Below are 23,577 nucleotides of genomic sequence, written 5' to 3'. Positions count from 1 at the left end.
AGACTTGAAGAAGAATTAGAGGCAGCTCCATTGAAGCTCTCACTAGCATTAGTAAAGTTGAACGTCTTCATGAAGAACAGCCAGTGTGTTGCGGAACGTTACGTCATGATAAGTGTCCCACTTAAACCGATTTCAAGCTTGCATTTTTGTATTAGCTTGTATTAGAATGTACAATATCAACGGAAAATACAATCTTAAACTGCCGAACCTAGACTTTGGGCAGATTTTGAGAGTGGCGGATTATTGATGACCAATCATCAGATTCACTTAAAACAAACTGAAATGCTGACTGATTAAATAGTCTTTGTGGAAAAGCGGCATGTAATGACCCTTCCGTAAACAACACTCTTGCTCAAAACAAATAAAGAGAATAAAGCTGACACAATAAATTTCTAGCAATAACGAAAGTAGGGTCTGTTACCTTTTCTCCAGCCAAAAACAAACTCGGAACTCTTTGTTAAAAGCCGCACTTGTCACTCCTTGTGATTACATAATTTTAATCCACGAAACTGACTTTAAAATAAATGCTTCATTTAAACCTTTGTGTATTCGTAAGAAGAAAAAATTACCATAAAAGAGAAAAGTACATGTTAGGCCGGGCAAAATGATATTTCTCAGCAGATCTTTGAAAAGACAAAAGAAAGGTGAACCATTGGGTTCTGTGGTACTAAGTGAGTAAGAAGTGGATAAACATTTGCGAAAGAACTGATGAGAAAGCCACGGTTTCGTCAACACTTTTAACCGGAATGTTAAAACAGCTGCCACTGAAACCATTTTCACTAAGTAGGCCAAAGAAACGATAAAAAAGGAGATCGCTAATAAGTTAGTTTTGAACAACGAGTATTTTATATTTTTCCAACAGAAGTAGTATCCAAAGCAGGGTTCATAAACATGGCGCACAGAAAGAAGACACAGACTTCACATTCACCCGAAATGAAAAGTACGTCAGTAGCGATTGGCCAATAGAGAAATTTAGGCCCAGACTTTGACCATGCAGTCGACAGAAACACAATACATACGAAATGGTTTCTCTAAAATTTCCAGTTTTATTTTCCTTTTTACTACTTTTTTTTCACTATCTATACATTAAGTTTCTATACATTAAGAACAAAAGACTTTAAGCGCTGTTTGCTTCTTTGTTTTTTCTGAGCAAAATAAAATTGTACTGTGTCTTAAAATCAAGGAACTCAGTATTCTAAGTAAAAACTCGTGCTTTAAAGAGTTCAGGAAGTTATTTTCGTTGCTGTAGCTTCATCCTAAGAACAGTCTCATTCCAACACATTCAACATAAAAAATGCGTCTTTTAGTCCGTTGATAACTATTCTAGAAAAAAAAGCTCTCCTCTACACTGACCACCTTAAAATCCAATGGTCACATGGTCTGTCTGTAGGATATCCGCTGTCCAGCACTGATGAAGCGGTTCGTCGTACAGTCGTTATGTGTGAAAATAACTAATTATGAAAACAAATGTTATCCGGGCTTTTCGTTCCATGGTCAGATCGTTCCAAGCCAGATCTTTCACTTAATAGTCAGATCGTTCCACAATATACCCAGAATTTTTCACGAGTCTTAAAGCCACGAGCAGAAATAATGGCATTACTTACGTGCATACCTCGCGTTCTTTAAGCCAAAAAGCCAAAACAAGCGCGCTTTATCTCATCGAGTTTTAAACTGAAACTGTGGAACGATCTGACTATAAAATGGAACGACCTGACCATGGAACGAAGTGACCGTATCCATAAAACTTTTATACCGTCGAGTTTTCCCACATTCATGGGAGGAATAAACAAACTCGGACCGGCCTTGCTTGTATTGGCAGATTTTATTGGCTGATTCTTAGCCTGAGTGAGCCTGCCATGTAGTCGTTTTATGGCGATCGTACAAGCACAACAATGATTCGCGTGAGTTGTGCTGCAAGAGTCAAATGGGTTCCGGCCCAGTCTTCCACTGCTTATAAAATCAAAGATGGCAACTACATGCCAGAAAGACAGCACGCTCGCTAGCCCGAAAATTTAATATCTTTAAACGAAAGATTGTTTGTCCAGCCCGGCTCTGCGTATGACCACACGACATTGTTTACATCCATTCCAACAGCCTTCACGCGCTTGCAAAGATGGCGGTTATATCATGAGTTAAGTCTCTCACGGTCGTCCTCGCGGAGTTGAAGGTCGGTACGGTTTTTCGACCACATTTATATCCGATTATCAGCAGGACTGGGTTTTTTATACCTTATTAACCAATCCGTAGGGGAGACGGAGGTTTTTACGGCAGTCGGTCAGTCGTTCAGTCTTTCAAATATTCATTCTTTGATGAGTTAGTCATACGGTCGCTCAGTCGGTCACGTGAGTTGACAGTCCGGTCAAAAAGGCCATTTGGTCAGCTACCTATATATAAAAGAATTCTATTAAAAGCTAATCTACTGTCTACTTTCCTCTTCAAAATAGCATTCAAAATAAAGTCACAATAACGGCTATCAGCAAGCAGATGATATAACTGCTGGACAAAGGTGAGCCTGCGGTACTGGATGGACCAATGGAATCGACGGTTGGCTTCAGTGAACCATCTATGAATTTATGGAATTAAGACAGTTTTATTATCATGTACAAACTAACGAAATAAAGTTCTGACATTTCGGTGACATTATGACGCCATTATTAGGGAATGGAAATAAATAGAGTTCACACGGCGTTAAAGTATTCAAAAATCATTTGAACTCGCATTTATTTTCATTCCTTGATAATGGCATCATGATGTCGCCGAAACGTCGAAACTTTATTTCGTTAGTTTTTTCATGTTTATGTTTCTCCAAATCATTACTAATTAATACAGCTGTGTTACTAAAATCTATGTACATTATTGCGGGCGACAAGAGGATCCCGCAATCCTAACCTCCAGGACATTACAACGCATGCGTCGCAAGTACGTAGCCAGCGTTCGTTTGGACTTCCACTGAATGAAATGAATGAAAGGAATGTACAGAACGCTATTTTACCACGTGCATTTGTACCTTCTATCACTCGTAATCTGATCATGCGTGTTTTAACTATCTGTCACGTGAAATTTAGGCAAAACACAGCGTTGGAGCAAAGGCGTTTTCACCTTCGATCGCTGTTCTGGCCTGAAACATGTACGCTGCAGTTCGTTCACTGAGACAAACTTAACTTACCCATAACAGTATAGGTTGTCTCCATTCCGCCAACCATGTGATCATTCACGTGACAGTGCAGCATCCAGACTCCAACGCTGTCCGGAATCATCTCCACGGTTGCAAAGACTCCCGGGAAAAGATCATACACGTCCTCACGATGATATGCAACACGTTTCTGCCGAAGAAAAACAACCGTTAAACGTATGCTCGATTCTGAGAAGGAGGCAAATGACAAGTAAACATAAGACGAAGAAGTGGGAAGCGTTAACTCTTCTTCTTCTCTTCTCTCCCTACCCTTTTCCTCCCTTCCCAGTCAGAAGTCTGCGCTCTTGGTTAATTCACGGGTCGCAAAGACGACATTTCAGCCTATGGATTATCGAAATGCAGGTCTGGGCCTCAATGAGAACTGACAAGCATGAAACTGATGAAAACAAAATCTACATGCTGACTTGCATAATTTCCATGTCAATTCGAATTTTTTCAGCCTTGTAAATCAAAGCAAGGTTAGGCCTGTTTTAAACGTCATGCTACTACCGTGCCGAACTCATTTCATAAATTATAAATACATTAGAATACATTAATAAATTTTCACTAATCCGCTTTTTATTTCCGCAACAGCTATTTTACTGAGTTACATTCAACGTCCGAAAACAAGTCGTGCCATGGACGCGCTAGAATCGTGCTACATTTGAGCCAGCTTAGGACAAGAGTAGCACTGAAACAGGAGTCAATTTAAAACTTTTACGGGTGTAAATTACAAGTATAGCTATTGTTTTCAGACTCTAAAACAATTACACGTGTAAAAGTGTTATTAATCTGATCCCTGGTCTTAATTTCTATTATGATCAGTTATAGATGGTAAATTAATTCTACAATGTTACTTACATGAAGGAAAGTCTGCCCATGAAAGTGAACCGTGTGCATATCAACCTCGTTTCCAATACCAACTAGGTACCAGTCTACTTTTTCCTTCTGATACATTTCCAGTCCTTTCAAGTTGCCAAACACAAACCCGTTGATGCCGTGCATTTTGTTGCTTTCCTTGAAGTCTTCGTTTCCCTTAAGAGTCTCTTTATTTCCTGGTTTTTTGCAGTAAGTGTCGATGTTTTTGTCAAGGTACCAGCTCTCATTCTCATCCAGAACAGTAAACATAAGCGCATATTCACGATGTACATCATTTCGTGTATATGAATCCTTCAGAGTACCCTGATAAAGTGTAAAACTAGAAGTTACAAATTGTAAGTATAATGCTCTGAGCAGATGCTGGGCAGCAAAACATCATCTGAGAAAGATGAACTGTCATTTACATTCTGCTTAAACTACAGACCCTTGGCATCTTATACAGCAGTTAACAGTTGTGGAATAACGGACTACAGGAGCCCGGCAGGGTCCTACAGCTACGAGTTTTTCATGATATGGGTCATTATTGGCCAGTTTACAGTCAAACGAACATAATTTGCAACTTCTTGCGCGCCACAATGTGTCAAACTTAGCGCAATTAGAATGACGCACAAAGGGTGTTACAATTTTGAACAAAGACTTTATATGATGATAAGGCTGGACATACTTGCTAAAAATCATCCTGACAAACACAAATCTAGATTGTAAAGCCTAAATAGGGACAGAACACCCAAGGAACCACAGGAAACCCAAAGATTAGCGTGAGAGAGCTCACAACAATAAGTCAGCAAAGAGGGTAAATCCCTTTATCCTCTTTTGTTTTCATGTAACTTCCTAATAGAAGGACGCAAGAGCAAACGAGGAGTGGAGCTCAACGCCCAAGGAAAAATTGAAAGCCCGGAGAGGAATATCTAGTGCAGTTCTCTCTGTCACTCTGTCGGCGTTATGTGATAAAGAGAGGGGGGCCAGAACTGGACTACGGAACATCCCAACCGTTTAACATCCATAACACTTCTCTATTATGGTGTTTTACAGATAAGTCAATTCAATTTAAGGTTTCTTTTTTGCAAAAGTCAAGGGTTTACCGAGCCTGCTGTAATGCAATAATAAATTAAAATGACATACGAAAAAACTTATTTCAGCAAACAGCAGCTTATGATAACCTTCTTTACGTGCTGCACCTTCCGCATTTCGCTTATTTTATAGCCTTCTACATCTACATTCTAAATCTAGAATGTAAATGTAGAAGGCTATAAAATAAGCGAAATCCTTCGCGTGGATTTATTTGTCTCTTACTCACTCAAATTACATTACAACCTTTCATTAAACTAGCATCATTAGAGCATCCTGGACTGTCTGAAAATCAGGGCATGCATTAAGCGAACTACCACGGGCCGGTCACGCCTTTTGATCGGGTATTTAGAAATGCATCTTACTTTAGACGTGAAACAAAAGTGTTCCCATCAAAAATGTCCCTTATCAATATAACTCAATAATTGAAAATTTCTGTTTAATTAACTAAATCAGAGTAAGACATTGGCCAATCAATTGTTCCTCACCTTTTTGCAGACTATAAGTGGACCCACAAGACCACTATTTGTGTCTTTTATTGGGTTAACATCTGAGTAATAGGCCCATGTGGAGCAGGCGGGGCCATCTGTTCCGGGCCCAGCGCGCTCTGGGACCTCCCAAGAATACTTAAACATTTTACCAGAATCTACGCTGTTATCATTTTTATCGCTGCCAGTTGTGCCATCCTTATAATCTGATCCCTCAAAGCCTTTGCTGGAAATAAAAGAAACGAACGATAACAGAAAATAAACATCGCAATGAGAAAATAAGAGCGTAAAAAGTCGACGTAATTTTGGCGTCATCGTAACGCCAGTATCAAGACTATCTAAAAACAAATTAAGCGAATGTATTTAATTAGATATTCTTGTTCTGTTTCCGGCTAAAGCAATTACAAAACAACATCTTGGATTCTGGATTCCACACCGTGGATTCCGGATTCCAGATACTGGATTCCTAATTGTTAGTGGGATTCCGGATTCCTTGAGCTGTATTCCGGATTCCAAAGCCCAAGATTACAGATTTCACAACAAAAATTTTCCGGATTCCGGATTCCCTTACATGGGGCGAAGCTGAAAAGCGAGTGTGTCTTCAAGACCAGGACTGTCCTGCATTCAATAATAATTATTCAGTTTATTACACATTGTACTCATTACCTGTCTTCTCATTGGCTAAGAGCCTACGGCTAATTTTGGAAATCAGCACAACCTGCAGATTGTCTGTAGGTTGCGCGTGCAATGCATAATTTGCAATAACAATATCAATTCAGGTTCCTTGCGACGATGTGTTTGCCGTTATTTTCTTCTAAACAATGTAATAATAATAAAACAATGATTAGATTCGCGCGGTTTTTGTGATATCCTAAAATATCAAGGTCTCGGTAGGTGTTATTAGCCTCGGCCTTCGGCTTGGCTGGTAACACTTACCTCGACCTTGATAACTCCGCATATCACAAAAACCTCATCCAATAATTGCTTATTATCTGTCCTGCATCCACTCTCAAAGAAATAACACAAAAAGCACATTGCTTTATACCTGTAATATAAGCCATGCGGGTGCATGGAGAATTTCATTCCACTTGACGCCATATTCTTGAACACTACCTCCATCGTATCTCCAACTTCAGCGCGTAAAATTGGACCCAGTACACCCAGGTGCTTATCAGCTGCTGTCCGTTCTTTCTGCTCTTTAAACTGTGCATCTGTGTACTCACGATACACAACTTTTATATATTTTCGACCTATTCGCTCGTCTCCTCCTACTGTGAATGTTTTTGCCTCACTGAAAGAGAAAAGTACCCACAGTCGAGTTATGATGCAACGAAATCTTTTGCGCAACGAACGCGGACTGACACGACTGCGTTTGCAGGCTAACGAAACTTCGCTTAGCGGCAGTGTCCCGCCGCATGTTTGGATACCCTCGCAGTGCTATAACTAGTTATAGGGAAACCGTAATTGGAAGAGGGTCATTAGAATGCGAGAAACTTAGTGAGCCAGACCCTAGCTGGCATCACGCACAAAAAACGCGCACAGGCCCTGTCGTACTTCTGATTGGTCGAAAAACAATAGCGCGGGATTTTTAGCCAATTACACTCGACTCGAAATTTAAAACTACCCAAAATAAGCTTTGCATGTTATACTGACTCGCTCTCTTCCAGCGGCACTCCTTCCAGCACATCCTGACCAGAGGGCGCGTAGTCCCATTCCTCCTCAACTGCAGCAATATAGTAACGACGAACTTTCCCAGAGGGCTTTTTGGTAGGAGCTTTCCCACAATCGCTTCTGACGGTGTACTTAGCCTGCATGCCCGCAGAGTAGTGATCATTGGTCCGACAGACTAGCGCCCATTCTCCTGCGTTATCAGGCGTCATTGTTAGAGTGGCAAATACGCCTAAAATAGAGTGAAAATTTTCGTAGCTATTAGGATTTCTTTCTCTGTACTCTACATTATGCTTTGACACCAAACCATGAATGTTCTTACTCAAAATTGAAGATAATTAAAAAGAGATTTGTACTCGTCTGATGTCTCTCTACCAAGTTTAGGTTCCTCGTCCAAAGAAAATTACTTCCTGATTAGATTTACGAGACCCTATCCTTTCATGACACTGGTTCTGTGTTCTATAAACTGCAAATACAAAGTATTGTGGATACAGGAAAACTCTATCGAATGAGATCATGGTACGCTCTGTATCACTGAACTAGAAGATGCGATGTAATTAGCTACATCCACCTCGCTCGAAAACGCGAAAAGTAACCGATTTTCCATTTCCCCCTTTTGCACGCTCTGCTACGGACGTATATGTCGTGGTTCTATATTATCCTAGTTTAAATTTTATTACCCTTTGTTTTAAACTAGCTTAAACTCATTGTGATACATCACCATACACCAAAACCAAGGAAAATAAAATTTAAGCCAAGGATAAAATTGAGCCACAACATACACACAGCGACAAAGTTTTCTTGCTCTATCTAACCTTGGGTGCGAATTTCCCGTGAATTCAACTCCAAAAGCATTCCCTTAAATTTCACACTTAAGTGGCTCTTGTCGTTGCTAGGAGCTGGAGCTCTCCGGCTACACACTGACCTGGCAGTAAGCTGAGTGTGTCTTTTACACTCCCATCATGCAGGAAGGTGTTTCCGTAAAAGTAGGCTGTGTGCATGTCCACTTCATTTCCAAGGCCAATCACATGCCAGGATATCTTCTCGCCTAGACACATCTGTAATCCGGGTAGGTTGGCATACAAGTATCCGTTGACGCCATGCATTTTATTACTTTCGAGGTAATCTTCATCTTCTGAAATGTTCACAAATCAATTCGCCACTTTAGAAACGAGAAGACAATTGAGCTAAAATAGGACCATTTATACGAGGAAAATTAAGACGCGTCTTACATAGGACGTGAACTTTCCGTATAAACGGCACATTTCGTCTAAAATAAGACGCGTCTTAGCTAAGACGAGAAAAACTTCGTATAAATGACCTTCGCGTCTTACATAAGACGCGAACGCATAGTACGCATGCGTTAATTTTTGGCGTGCCACGTTGGATTGCCGTTGCTACGGGCAACATTCACATGAAAACGAGTCAAGAACAGAAATAAGACGTGAACCACGCATAAGAGGTGTTCTCGTCTTAGATAAGACATGCTCGTATAAATGGTACAGTTCGCGTCTTATGTAAGAAGCATCTTATTTTTCCAATTGTTTCTGGGACCGCTGATGAGGACACAGCGGTCAGCGGTCAGCTTTTGAGCTATTGATTCCCCTGTCCCTCGCAACAGACCCAGAAAAATCTTTGCAAAAGTTAACTCGACCCAGTTTCTTTCTTGTTTCGTGAATTCAATGGAGACAGAAAAAAGACGAGAGCTAAGGAGGGCACTTAGTGAATGAGAGCACTAAGGTTTGTTCTACTTTGAGTCGGCAGAAAAGTTCTTCATTCGAAGAGCAAGTGAAGAGAATTCTACCTTTAATACTGTGAAGTAAAAACTGGCGATCAATTTACACTCGATTAGGGGCTTATTAAAACAGGTAATTTGGCCTCACCAAATTTTCAACGTATACTCAAGCTGCACCTGGTCTAGGTCTCGCCCTCGTTTGGAAGCAAACATGAATCGGCGCCCTCACAGCCCAACATCGTTTCCAGGGCTTTTACTCTTAGGCTCTGTTCACACTATTACCAGATATCTTTTCGTGCCGACACGAAAATGTATCAGGTATAGTGTGAACAGTGTGAACGGCACAAAACTGGAACAAATCTTTCAGACACATCGAACATCATACCTGAGCGGTTGGCCGAGAGGGTCAAGTAAAATCCAGTCCTCACTCCTGAATATTTACTTCCGTCTCTGTGGATTTCATGCCAGTCCTCGTTCCTATTATTCACTTCCTCTACGGTCCGAATACCCGGCGGCGTTCACACTGCAGCAAAGTGTGGCACAAAACCTATACGATACGTGACGCTCCACTTTCGAGATTGGCGAGGCGCAGTTTCACTCAGTTACAAAAATCGCACCAAAAATTACCGTTCTTATATGTGAATAGAAGCCCTATCTGGTACGGCTTTCACGCCAGCGCAAAAGCTATCCGGTAATGATTGAACATAACCTTAGAAAATGGAGGGGAGCAGGTCAATAAACATGATATAGAATAAATTAGGATTTTTTAGATTGTTTCTAGCATACCATCATTTATCTGTTGCCAGTTTTGCGCTCTTTTCTTGTTTTCGTCATGATACCATGAGCCACTTTCGTCTGTGACGGTGAAAAGTAGAACAAATTCTTTGTCGATGTTTTTCTGTGTGTTGTCATCGTTCAGCGATCCCTTTTTGCACGTTAGCAATGGACCAAACAGACCTACATAAGAAAAAACCTAAACTATGTTAGATATGTGTTTGAATAGCTATGCGAAAGTCTAAACGAATAACAAAATTGAAAGTAACTGGACACACATCGGAAAACCTGGGAGTCGACGGCAACTGCGCTTACTAGGCCTAAGGGGGGTCTTTAGCAAAGACTCAGGAGACACGGCAACGAGCCAACGGCAAAAAAGCAGTAGGTTTAGATAAGCAAAACAACAACTCTGCAAGTACATCAGGCCTTTTCGTGGCTTACTCTGCTGTTGTTGCACGATTACGACGTTAAAGTACCTAATTTCACGTTTTATGAAGAACATGAACACGAGAAAACGATTTAATGAATTTAGATACAGTCTTTTAGGATTCAACTGCAGAAATTAACTTCCCCCATTATTTAACAAATTGAACGAGATCAAACAAGACGCTACGGAGCTAGCGTACACTTCGGCGTCGTGGTTGTGGAACTAATTAATTGTAAATGCGGAGGAATAGTAAGAAATCAAATATGGTAAGAGTAAGGTGTAAAATTATGGGATTTGTCAGGATATTCTGAAAAGAGCAACATCCAGGAGGCCTACTTGCCAAAAACTAGCATTTCAGGACAAATTGTCCCCGCGATATTAGCCCAGTTTAATATGCTCTGATGACTCCATACAAATCCTTCTAAAAAACAATTCTCTATTTTTCTTAGTCACATCAGGCTTCAAAAACAGCATAGCAGTCTCATGTACTGATTAAAGATATGTAAGGCATGGGTAAGGAGTCAATTACGTTGAGCATGGAATTGGCTAAAACTCAAAGTCACGAGTTCGAATGTTTTGAGGACAATTATTCACTGACTATCAGCACGCAGGGATGTCGGATTAACACAAGGAAGTTTAACACCAAAGGAACATAGCCTTTACAGAGCTTTCTCAAACTCATTAATAATTCATTAAGAAAATACAAAGGAAATTAATGTTTAATGAGTGTTTGGAAATCGGATGAAACACTGCTTAGTATTTGCATCCTTAATTTCTCCTTCAAAAATGATTTTGTTTGAGAAGAAATATCAAACATTCGACACAGTGTTTCATCACCAGATGAAACACCTCGAAGTTCGTCAAAAATACTCCGCTGCGCGTCGTATTTTCAACTCTCTTCTCGGTGTTTCATCTGGTGATGAAACACTGCATCTCATGTTTGATATATTACTTAAAACACAGCATCCACCAACACAAACTTGACTTGAACTTTGAGTAAAACTAAACAGCCTCTACCAATAATAACAAACTCTCACTTGAACTTCAAATATATTACGGCTTCCGCGAACTTGTAAACACAGAACCTGAAAATCGACCTTCGTCACACTTGACTAAACACAGCAGTCCAACTCGTGGGAAAAAAAACTTAGTTCGTCGAAAGAACTCGCTTGGAACTTGTATACCGTTTGACATAAGGTTCTAGAAAATACTAAACAGGCGAATAGTAGTAGCTTTTCGACATATTTTATGATTTCAGTAACTGATGCAAATCTGCTGACTCATGCTGAAATGTAAACACTTCCTAATTAATTATTCATGATAATCCAAAAACGTAGAGAACGTTCGAGAAAGTCACGCAACGCATGAAAGCAATTTTACTACGTAACACTCAACAAAGACAAAATGTCTTTGTGCAGCATTTTGTTACTTTAAATTCATCATAAAACAGTTCGAAAGGAGGGCTCACTCGTGAAATGTTTTTCAACACTCGAAGAGAAATTTCGTGTCTCTGCGCGGCCACGAAATATCCTCTATTTATTCCTCGAGTAATTAAAGACTAAACTCGAAGTAATCTCAAGATATCACGAAGTAGTCCGATCTCATTTCGTGAAATAGTTGAAACAAGCCGAAAAGTCACGAACTTACACGCCCAATCTTGTCCCCAAACTAGTGCATCATTTCATAACTATTTTTCATATCCTAAACTACCGTGGGTCGCAGTAGCGCAATCGGCTAATCCCTCAACTTAGAGTCTCCTCTAATCTGACGGGTCACACAAGTGAGTCGGTTCAAACCCCGGGAAGGCCAAAATAGTAACTCTTTCTTCCTCGAAAAAGTTAAAGGATAAATCAAAGAAATCGAAGTGATCTCGAGATATCTCGAACTAATTCGGCTCTTACTTCGTCAAATAGCCGAATAGAGCCGGAAACCTACAGACTTTGCATGCCCAATCTTGTCAAAAAATTGCAACTTTGATACATTCCTGAGCGTCGCGAAACCTTTACTTCGCGCTCCGCCGAAGTAATAAAAGCGAATAAGTTTGAAGCATTACTTTTTGTGACGATTTCGCTGTTTTAATAATAATAATAATAATAATAATAATAATAATAATAATAATAATAATAATAGTCAACTTTATTTAACGAGGGTAACACGGGGAAGTACTTCAACTGAATAACTAGCTAGGCGTCGTAGATCCTAAAGCTCCCTACTACTCCCAAACGGCGGGAAAACATGCAGCCGCATGCAAGCGCGGGAAAATAGCGCTTCGTATACGAGTTACTCTCTGCAACTGACTGTTTATTCTCTCGGAGGGAATAGCTTAATACTCGAGACTCACCCGAATAAGTATCCTTAACTGGATCTACGCTTGAATAGTACAACCACGTGACACATTGTGCGTCAGCATTTGTTGGCCCCACATGCTCGGGCACAGTCCACCGGTAAGTGTAAATATGGCCTGGTTGCACAATATCATCGGCTTTTTCAGCCCCGGATGTATGATCTTGGTATAAGGCTCCCTCATTAGACTTGTTGAAGAAGACGCCATGTGGTTGAATACTGTAGTTGTGACTTGCCTGCATGAAAAATGAACAAACTCCGAATCTTAAGTAATTTATCTCAAACTCATTAATAACCTATAAAGAAAATACAAAGGAATTAAATAAATGTTTAATGATTGTTTGGCAATCATTTCAAAAACTCCTCTCGTTTGTATCCTTTATTTCTCCCTCTAAAACATTTCGTTTGATAGGTAATAGGGACTTTAAGGTCCAACGACGCGACGGCAACGAGAACGTCGCTTAAAAAGTGAATTTGTGTCCTTTCAGTCTTCATCGCAATTATGCCTACCCACTTACTTTGTCAAATGTAGGCGAACCCTCCTGTAGTTAAATTCCAAGGGACCATGTCCAAGTTCAGAAAGAGAAATTAAATTTCGTCGTTGCTTGTTTACGTTCTCCATAAAACGCGAAATTAGGCATTTTCACGTCGTAGTCGTGCAAAAACGGGAAAAGAAATGTACAAATAAATGTGATGCATGTGCAAAGTTGTTGTTTTGCGTATAAAACCTATTGTTTTTTGACGTTCTCGTTGCCGTCCGCGTCGTTGGATCTTAAAGTCCCTAATAGGCACTTTGCGATCCGATGACGCGACAGCAACGAGAACGTCAAAAATAACAATAGATTTGGTAGACAAAACCACAGCTTTGCACGTGCATCTCACTGTTTTGTACATTTCTTTGCCGTTTTTTTCACGGCTACGACGTGAAATTGCCTGATTAGACTTTTTAGGGAGAAAGTTAACGAGCGAGGACGAAATTTTATTCTCTCTTTAAACTTGAATGTAGTTCATCGAGATTCAACTCCAGGAGGGTTCGCGTACATTTGACAAAGTAGGTGAGTTGGAATAATCGCGTTAAAGACCGAAAGGACGCAAGTTCATTTTTGAAGCGACGTTTTCGCCGCCGTCGCGTCGTCCGATCGTAAAATCACCAATATCAAAAATTCGAGGCGTTATTTCATCATAATATCAGGACTCGTGGGCGCTTCCAATAATATCAAACACCTCCAAGTTAGTCTTGCCAAATGTAAGGCAATCCGGATTCCAGAATCCGGGAAACTTTTGTTTTTGGAATCCGGGATCTGGGAAAATTAAGGCCTGCCTCGTAAAATCCGAAATCCTCGACTTTGGAATCCGGAAGACAGCTTAAGGAATCCGGAATCCCACAAAGGAATGAAATCCAGAATCCAAGTTTCCCTGACAAAGACTGAAATCCAGTACCTGGAATCTAGAATCCAAGACTGTCTTGGGTTCCTTTACCACATGGGACGATTAGTCAAAAATACACCGCTTTGCGTCGAATTTACAATTCTCATCTCAGCGTCTGATCAAATGATGAACAATGTGCCTCTCGTTTGATATATTAATAAAACAATTAAGTGTTTTTCCAAACAGTTACAATGACATGGAGACCGTAACGTAATAAGTGCAGGACTTAAATTGTAATTAATAAACTTTTTGTTCCAAGGCAGAATAGTAATTTTACTCGAGACCTAACAACGAGTGACACCTTTCATGAGCGGATTTCTACTCAAAATACCACATTTTCTCCGTTACAGCAATCAGTACTCTGAAGAGCCCTGGGCCGTACTCTTTAGTTAGTGACCAGTTGCCAGACCGCGGCAATCGCAAAAAGTTCCGTACCAGAGGTTAACTTCATCGCCCGTTACTAACCAGGGAACATACTTTGAAGAAATTATTTCCCTTTTCTTGGATCCAGAATCAAACGGCTAAATCACTATTTTCTTACGTTATTTTTGAAGACTACTTCGATGATATCACCGACTTCCGCTCGAATGACTGGCTCCAGGAAACCAAGATGATCTGATTTGTTCTTTTTACTTGTAAAGTTGCTGCTTGTGTACTCTTCGTAAATCGCTTTTAGATAAGTTCCTCCAATCCTCTTGTCACCTTGGGCGAAGAAAACGGCTGAGTCGCTGAGCAAATAGAAAAAACACACACACAAGTGAACAGATAAGTTGAGACAGCATGGCCAAACCCTCAGGTCTGATTCCAGAACACAGCAGCTGCACCTTCATTTACAGATGAATTAGATACAGAAAAAGGCGAAAACCGGCGTTTGAATCAGTTTGGTTCAGTAGTTAAGTTTGGTACGGCACGCAACGTTAAGTTGGGCAGACACTGTCGCATTATCCAACACTGGGGCGACTGCTGATTCGCACAACGGATATTTTCATGTACCGAAACTAATGAACAAATGAAGAGAATTTAAATTATTACTATCAGTATCATTATCATTATCATTTTCACTTTTATTACTTTACTATCATCATCGTCATTAAAATATTTTTCTGTTTTGGTTCGACGCCGTTTGAATTAGTCAGGTTAACCTTAAGTTCGACTATAAAACATGAGTGACGCGGCGTTAGAACTGGAGCTTTATTTGAAATCTGATCATGAAGTTCGTACCTATCTGCCAGTGTCAAGCTCTCTCCATTCATATCATTCATACCAGTTGGCCCATAGTTCCACCGTATCTCGTTTGCCGCGATGTAGTAAGTCCGCTTTTTCCCGCCACTTACACTTGGGACTGGATGTTTTTTTCCATCGCACTTCGTTACATTAAACAGCGCGTACATACCGGCGTTATAATGATCGTTAACAAGGCAGTTTAACATCCACGTTCCTGGGTTTAAAGCCTTCATAGAAGCCGTCACGAAAGTTGCAGGTAGAAGAGAAGCAACGTCTTTGCGATGGTTGTCGACTGTAAAAGTTTGTCCATGGAAATAAGCTATTGATAGAAAGAAAATGTAAAATTTCAATTTTAAAAATCCCTGAAAATTGCCTGAGAGTTTCTTGGCTAGAAAATAGCCTGTGCAGCTGTTGAGAGCAGCTGGCGGTTTCTCTGGAGTGCGGTAAAGGATTCGCAAGAAAAAAGCGAGAGAAATGAAAGAGGATAAAGGAAAAAAAGAGACAAAGGCATAGGGAGAAGGAAAGTAGAAACCACACCATTTTACCGTGTTTCTTTCACAGTGTTTCAAAAAAAACGCCCGCTACGCAACCTAAACATCAAGTACGTTGTGAGCCCCCTCTTATTAGAGAGATGGACGCACCGGGCTGGCGGGCTACGGCGAAAGTTCACAGGCATATCATTTACTCAAACAATCCTAAACTAATAAACAAACGTAAGATGATCAAAACTCAAAACTAGAAGGAATAAGAAAGACGGTAACAGCAGATTGCGGGTAAGACGCGCTGATCACTTGCACATGTTTCAAACGTTGAAGTTACCCAAAAGAAAACAATACAACATGTATTACCGTAATTTTACTTAGTTACAATTTCTTGGCCCGCAGTTAGCCAAAATGCTAGTCGTGGCGTGCCTGATTACCTATGGATCTTTTTGCCTTTAGCGACTTAGCTAGAAGGACCCAGACCAGTTCTTTACGTTTTCAGGATACATTTTCCCTTTTACGCTCATTGATTGCTGCCTGTGTTCTTATAAATAACAAATATGGTCTTAACTGAGTGTAAGTTCTTACAAAATTGCGGCTTTGGCCATCTTAACGCCCCAAGTAGGGGAATCTGACCAGATTCCGGAATCCGGTAGATTTTGCTTGTGAAATCTGGAATCTGGAGTACAGCTCAAAGAATCCGGAATCCCACTAACAATTGAATCCAGAATCCAAGTTCCCTTGACAAAAAATCCGGAATCCGCGGCGTAGAATTCAGAATCCACGACTGTCTTGAATTCCCTTAAATGTGGCGAATCTTACCTGTATGCAAGTCGACTTCATTACCAATCCCAGCCAAATGCCAGTTAACAGTATCTCCTAAGCACATTTCCAGGTCCGGTAGATTTCCATAGAAATAACCGTTTATAGCGTGCATCTTATTACTCTCCATAAAATCCTCATCTTCTTTATTTACTCCTTGTGGATCACTGCAGTAGGTCTTAATGTTCTCGTCGAGCAGCCAACTATCATTCTCATCCAGCACAGAAAACAACGCCAAAAACTCTTTGTCAACACCTCTTGTCTTTCCTCCTGCTAAAGCTCCACTTTTGCACGTCAGCAAGATACCTTACATTTTGGACACAAAATAAGGGCAAAAAAAGAAGTGAGTATAATTCATCTCTCGGCTTCATCTCTGTAACGTTTCGCGGTTCTTTTATTTTCAGTTTTGTGAAACAGAAAAGTACTGTTAATTCAATAGACAGTGCCGGGGAACCTGAGGACTGGTTTGACTCAGTCACTGGTCAGATGGATATTCATTTCAACAAAAAACATCTTTTCGAATATTTGTGGAACTTGGCAAGCAGTTTCCCATCCTTACTTGCTTGCTTGCTTTTTTGTAAGTGAGTCACGTGACTGGACGGTTAAAATATTTCAGCGAAAATCGGGAATATTTCTCAAACTGTATTCACCTCTAATGGACTCAAGCTTCGAATAACGGAATCGATTCAATAATAAAATCTATGGTAGTTTCCTTGACCTGGTTTGACTCTAACGGCTCGAACGCACTTAACTGGGGTCATATTACTATTATTGTAAATCTTAGTGCCTCTTATATTGAAAATAGTCTAAATTGTTACAAATCCGAACTCTAATTTAAAATACGAGTAGCGTAGAAGCCACACATAGCCACGTAAGTTTCTATGTTAATGTTCAACATATTGTTGTTTTTCCTTTCTCTCTTACTTCACTTTTATTTTACTTTGTTTCATTTGTTATTATATTGATTGTTTTGGTCCTGAAATCTTCATGTCGAAGATAAAGTCAATAAAGTTATTGACTGTTGATTACTCTAGTGACCAATTACAAACCACACCGACGGTTTTCAAAAAGTTGGCTGCACAGAAAATACTGACAATGGCACGCGTAAAAGGTTTCCAAAGGCCATTTCAGCAATAGAAAACGATTTCCGTGTTTGCATAGCCTGATATAAACACGAGAGGGGTTGGGAGAATTCGAGACAGTTATGCAAACGCGAGACGAAGTCGAGGGTTTGCATAACTGTCGAGAATTCTCCCAACCCCTCGAGTGTTTATATCAGGCCACGCAGACACGGGAAAAAAGTTTTCTATTGCTTTTATAAAATAAATTTCCCGAGAAAAAACGCAAAACTCTTTGTATGGCACTGATTAAAAGAGGAATTCTTACCAGTCGCAAAGTCTTGTCCACGAAGTCTTGCACGCGTAATTAGTTCTTGTTTTGCAAAAAGATGCTTTCCAAAATACGGACTTTTCTCGCTTAAAATGTCAGCTTAAGCGAAAAAAAATTGACACACTTTCTTTGTAACGATTTTCCAAGTTTCAACCGACGAAGGAATGGGTAAATAAAGTAAACTTGTCGAGTTTTGAACTTGAAATTTTTTTCAAATTCGTGCTTGCGTGATTAGTGCGCGAAAAGCCAAACAACTTGACGCCACAACCATGTTTACAAACTCTCATGCAAACACTCCTTTCAGCCAATCAGAGCGCGCGTACTAGCTTAGTTATTTTATAAAATCATATTTGAATCAATTAGCTTTTTATAACACGTTGACATCGAAAACACAGAAACATTCTCAAGCTTAATCTCACCAATCAACCCAGTGTTAATGTCCTTATGCGGCAACACGTGTGAATGGTAAATCCAGGTAAGACAATCATCGTCATCGCTTGTTGGGGAGTGGTCCTTGGTTATCCTCCAAGTGTACGTGTGTTCACCATTCAGCGGCACATGGTCGTCTTTTTTCGACGCTCCCTTTGTCTCATCCACATACAGGGCGCCTTCCGAGTCCTTCGAGTAAAACACACCGTGTGGGTGTACTGAAAAGTTACCATTGGCCTTGTTCTTGAAGTGAACCACAATCGTGTCTCCCACCTCTCCCTTGAGTATAGGCCCCAGAAATCCAAGGTAGGGTGGGTGCGGCTTTTCCTTTTGGAACTTAGCATCCTCGTACTCACGAAACAGAAACTTCTTATACTTGCGTCCTATTGTGTGTCTACCACGGGTCGTGAAGACTGCAGCATCACTACATAAAAGTAAGAGTGAAAATAAGGGTCATTCTCTTTTACAATATTTAACGCACGAAACATTTTCAAATGAATGGCCAAACGTGAAGCACAGAATTTAGCGCCACCCTTGATGGTGCAGCAATGCACGGGAGAACAATGTTAAGCGCCATACTTGAATTGCAGAACAACATTCTAAGTTTTAAACGAATCGCGGAAAGTTTTCTTTTGGCCAAGAACTAAAGCGTTATTCAAAGTCAAACGTTTCACCCCATGTAGGGGAATGCGGAACATTTTTGCTTCTGGAATCCAGAAACCTGGAATTTGGAATCCGGAATACAGCTCAAGGAATCCGAAAAACCACTTAGTAACGATTGGAATTGGCAATCCAAATTTCACTGACTAAGAATCTAGAATTCACCTACCTGGAATCTGGAATCCGGAATCCGGAATCCACAGTATGGAATCCAGAATCCGAGACTGTCTTAGATTCCCTTAAATGGGGCAAAACGTTCATCAAAGAGTCTTACGTTACGTCGCCTGTAGTCTCTTACACAACCGTTCTCTGTGTTTTGTGGTTCGTTGAGAAGCTTGCGTGACGACAAAAAGAACGTCGTCGAACAATCAAATTCGTTCGTTTTACCAATGAGAATCAGGTATCAACAGTAAATTTTGGGAATGGTCAACACTGAAAAATATTTCAGACGTCTTTTTTTTCCTAAACACAAATTGAGCACTTTAAGTTCTAACTTGGTGCACCGGGGGAAGGAAAAGGAAAAATAACGAGAAAACATTACACTTTATTTGCGATGAGCTTGCAAGTTTTCTTAAGATATAAGGTTTGGAGATTGTTGTAAAGTCAGTTGAAAAAAGGGCCAATACTAAACAACTTGAAACTACTCAAACATGTTCAAGATCGAGTCACTCTATGCAAGCCAAAAAAACAGCGCACAACGCACATGAGTGCCAGTTTTTGGGGCACACATGTGCCTGAGAGGTAGCCTCACAGGTTCAAATGCTACAAAAGGGACGGTTTTGGATGGAGATTAATTAAATGATAACGAAATTTTAAGACCCAAAGATTTCACTGTTGGCCGAGAAATGGGGTGAGATTTTAATTCATAACTGAGAAATCCCCAGAAAAAATCCATGATAGTTATGAGGAAATTGCAGGTTTGATATTTCTTATATATTTAGGGGGGAAAGCCAATATTTTTATCCATACATTTATGGCTTGAAGTTGTGTGCCAAAAAATATCCATGGAAAAGATTACCAATGGTCTCCTTTAGGTGCCAAAAAAAGTAATGACCACACACACAGACTGATTTTGGGGTAATTTGAACTTTTATACTATACCTTTAATGAGGTAGTCAAAAAATAATCTCCCAAAAAATCGAATGCCATGCAGATATTGCACAGTGGGCCCGACTGGTCATTAAGAACTGCTTTTTTATACAGACTTCTCATATGTATGTAAGACCATGAAGAAGAAAGGCCATGCCTTTCGAAATGTCGGCAAAAAAAAAAAATTATATTCGCGACTGTAAAATCAGCCTTGCTTCTTTCCACTGTTCAGATATTTTAATTCTCAACGGATTAGATCCAGTCCTTCTATTTTGTAATGTTGGTCCTTGCTTCCAAAATTGAAACACTTCTCATAGAATATTAAACTTTTTTAAAATTTTTAGAAGATAAAAAACAAAACAACATTGTCTGTACCCATTCTTTATCTTCAGGACAGCCAATACTCCTCCCCAAAGGGTCCTTTCTGTGTGCTGGGATTTCCAGTAATCTTCTGAGGTTACAGTCATGGTGTGAACTAATGTCAGATTTTTGTGTTTGATAGTTTTTGTGTCTGTTTTAGAGATGCATGATAGCAACCGATAATGACGATGAATGCTGTTTCCAGTTGCTTTCCTTTGTCTGAGACACCTACATTCCTACACCACAGGGAACAGACTTTTTTTATCCATATGTCATGCAAATATTGAAACAAAAATATATTTTTAAAGATCTATTTATCTCTCATCATTTAGGAAACCTGCAAAGGTTTGTAAAAAAACCTCTTAAACTCCCAGAAATATCAGATTCCAAAATCTGAAAAAAAAGGATCTTTAAAAAGCTTTGTTTATGCACAGCCGGCCTCACAGAGAGAACAAGGCTAGCCACACATAAACAAAGCTTTTCAAACCTCCCGAGACAAAATAGCCATCGCATGACACAGGTCCATTGTCTTAAAATTACTTATGGTACACAAAATTGCAATTTTTGATGCTTTCAAGTGAAATAAATTACCTCTTCACAGATCGATTTATCAAACTGTGAAATTTAATGAAAATCTATACCAAACCTATAAAAATAAGAGCAGGGGAGAGTGCAATACATACATTTCAAACTTGTCCCCAGGGTCTTCTCTCTTCCTCCCTCCAGAAAAAAAAGAGAGGGGTGCGTGAGAATGAGGATGCATAATTATCATCTTCTTTTTTTTTAATTTTGGGATCTGATATTTCTGCGAGTTTAAGTGGAATTTAACAAACCTATGCAGGTTTCCTAAATCATGGGTGATAAACAGATCTTTAAAAATATATTTTTGTTTCAATATTTGCGTGACATACGGATTAAAAAAAGTCAGTTCCCTGTGATGTAGGAATGTACATCAGTTGTAGCTGTCTAAGACAAAGGAAAGCAACTGGAAACAGCATTCATCGTCTTTATCAGTTGCTATCATGCATCTCTAAAACAGAAACAAAAACTCTCGAACACAAACATCTGACACTAGTCAGTTCACACCACGACCGTGACCTCAGAAGATTCCCGGAAATCCCAGCTGTTATTCGGCTTGCACATCACGGAAATGAAGGAATCCCGGAAGAAGCACAGCCTGCGAGCTGCATTCTACGATAGTAACCCCTTTTTTTTGTCTTTTTTGTCATTTTTAGATCAGTGAAAACATAGCATAATTCAAAAGTTCCATCGTTGTGACTGGAGCAATCAATTCACAGTAGTTAAAAGAATAAAAGGCAAAATGGCGAAGCAAATTAAATCACGCAAATCGAAAGCAAAGATGGACGATGGCTATTTTCCAAATGATAAGATTGTATGCCCACTTACATTAATTCTCGGACTAAATTTGGTAACTTCAGAACTAAGTGCCTTGAAATTTCCTCCATATGACAAATGTCACTGCATCTTCAACCATCACGTACTACTAATCAAAGTATACGTATTGCATAACGCATGGCTTCATTTTGGTTGTCGAGAGACCCTTCCCGCGGAGGAACGTTCATAATCGTGTCATAATGGATCATATCATTTATCATATTGAACGTAACTGTGTCTCTTTTCTATTTCTCTTACCCGTCGTCGGCAAGTTTGACGCCTTTCACCTTGTTATAGCCACTCGGAGCGTAGTCCCATTCTTCCTCTACAGCGGCAATGTAGTATTTCCTTATCGTCGAGGCACCAGTGGAAACATTTTGCATCACAACACAAGAAATCCAAATGCACACTGCACGCCACAACTTCATGGTTTATCGCGTTTAACCAGTATTAAACGAAATCAGTGATTTCTGAACCAACACGCGTTCTGCTCAGTCATGCGAGGAAAGAGCCTCACTGCCAAACAAGCGCGGAACAAAGCCCCCGTAAAATTATTCCAGACGAACTTTCCAGACGTTTATGGGGGACAATCGTTGATAATCGATACACACTCGTGACGTCACGTATAAGACCGACCGTATGAGGAACGCCGTCCAGAAAAGAAAAAGAGGAAAAAATTTTATCATCTCAAAATATTGCTGTTCTTCATTAGATAAAACTCAGTTAGCTTGTTTATGGAATAAAACGCTTGACTGGTCCTCTGAGAGTAACCTGCAGTGAATTGCTTTGATTAACTTGTCTTTTAAAAGCTATTTCGCCGTTTAAGTGCAAAACACTGACACGATAGCCTTGTGAATTTATATTTCTTTCTTAATCAATTAAGAAAAATCTTTAATTTTTACTAATGTTATTGAATGATCTGCTTAAGAGAAAGCTTGCCGGGAAAAAAAAATAGCAGAAATAATGCTGGCGGTGGTGCTGTCATCCACCTGTTTTGAGCAACAAAGCGTGGAATTTTTCTGTGATTATTAAACAGGATTTTTGTCACGTTTTTATTTATTCACGTTGTGTGACATTTCAAGAGGGTCTTTCGAGAGGGAAAAAGAAAAAAAGAGATCCCAGCGTCAGAATTTTAAAAATACTTCATTAGGCCTCGTCCACACGAAACCGGACGTTTTAGGATCCCTATCAGGAGGCCCAGTCTGGTAACCGGGGGGGAGGGATACTCAACAAATGTTTATACGGAGAGGCTTCGCCTTGAGGTCCAACCCCTTACCCTCTTATATACCATTTTTCAACCCCTTTCCTATACCTTCTTTTGACAAATGGTGCTCCCTTCACATACTTTGTTTAGAACTTTGCATCCCTTTTAACAGCTGTAAATGCACTAAAGTACAAACATTAACCACAAAAGGACTGCAAAGGACGGCAAATGAATATGCCGAAGAACGTAGGATCTATAAAGACCTGATATATTTTTTATCAGAGCCTTCTCTGTTTGTTACGCCATACTGGCGAGCCCCAAAGAGGGCGAAACAGCTGTCTATGGCTTCAATCCCGCTCTGTTTTGAGTTCTTTCGGTGTCGTTTTGATGTCTTGCAGAGTTAATTTTCACGTAGTACGATCAGCATTACAGTATTCTGCTTGCAGAATTTAATATGACTGTAAATGCACTGTCTTTTTAAATAGGAATCAATCTCAAACATAGAACGTTTTCTCGACTTAGTAAAGCCATAAAATTCATC

The 23,577-nt window shown here is 39.9% G+C and overlaps 1 protein-coding gene across 1 annotated transcript; it reads right to left on the bottom strand.

Annotated features, from left to right (window-relative positions):
- Positions 1 to 1,026: 1,026 nt before the first annotated feature.
- Positions 1,027 to 22,427, bottom strand: LOC140947276 (hephaestin-like protein). The gene is made up of 14 exons (XM_073396336.1): positions 22,091 to 22,427; positions 18,319 to 18,752; positions 16,511 to 16,816; positions 15,204 to 15,525; positions 14,524 to 14,710; positions 12,553 to 12,790; positions 9,797 to 9,967; positions 8,201 to 8,410; positions 7,261 to 7,507; positions 6,653 to 6,898; positions 5,608 to 5,833; positions 4,034 to 4,354; positions 3,167 to 3,323; positions 1,027 to 2,563 (listed from the first exon to the last, which is right to left on the bottom strand). Exons 1-14 carry the CDS (start codon positions 22,258 to 22,260, stop codon positions 2,448 to 2,450), a joined length of 3,351 nt encoding a protein of 1,116 aa, XP_073252437.1. The 5' UTR covers positions 22,261 to 22,427; the 3' UTR covers positions 1,027 to 2,447.
- Positions 22,428 to 23,577: the final 1,150 nt, after the last annotated feature.

The sequence above is a fragment of the Porites lutea genome, chromosome 9 (genome assembly GCF_958299795.1).
Source record: "Porites lutea chromosome 9, jaPorLute2.1, whole genome shotgun sequence".
NCBI classification, from domain to species: domain Eukaryota; kingdom Metazoa; phylum Cnidaria; class Anthozoa; order Scleractinia; family Poritidae; genus Porites; species Porites lutea.
Note: the sequence above shows the minus strand (reverse complement) of the source record. Positions and strands in the feature narration are given on the sequence as shown.

Coding starts and splice junctions, on each gene's coding strand:
- LOC140947276 (XM_073396336.1), bottom strand. CDS start 22,260: ATGAAGTTGTGGCGTGCAGTGTGCATTTGGATTTCTTGTGTTGTGATG. Junction 9,968..12,552: donor AGTTAAGGATACTTATTCGG/GTGAGTCTCGAG, acceptor TTTCTTATGTAG/GTCTGTTTGGTCCATTGCTA. Junction 7,508..8,200: donor CACACTCAGCTTACTGCCAG/GTCAGTGTGTAG, acceptor ACTCTATTTTAG/GCGTATTTGCCACTCTAACA.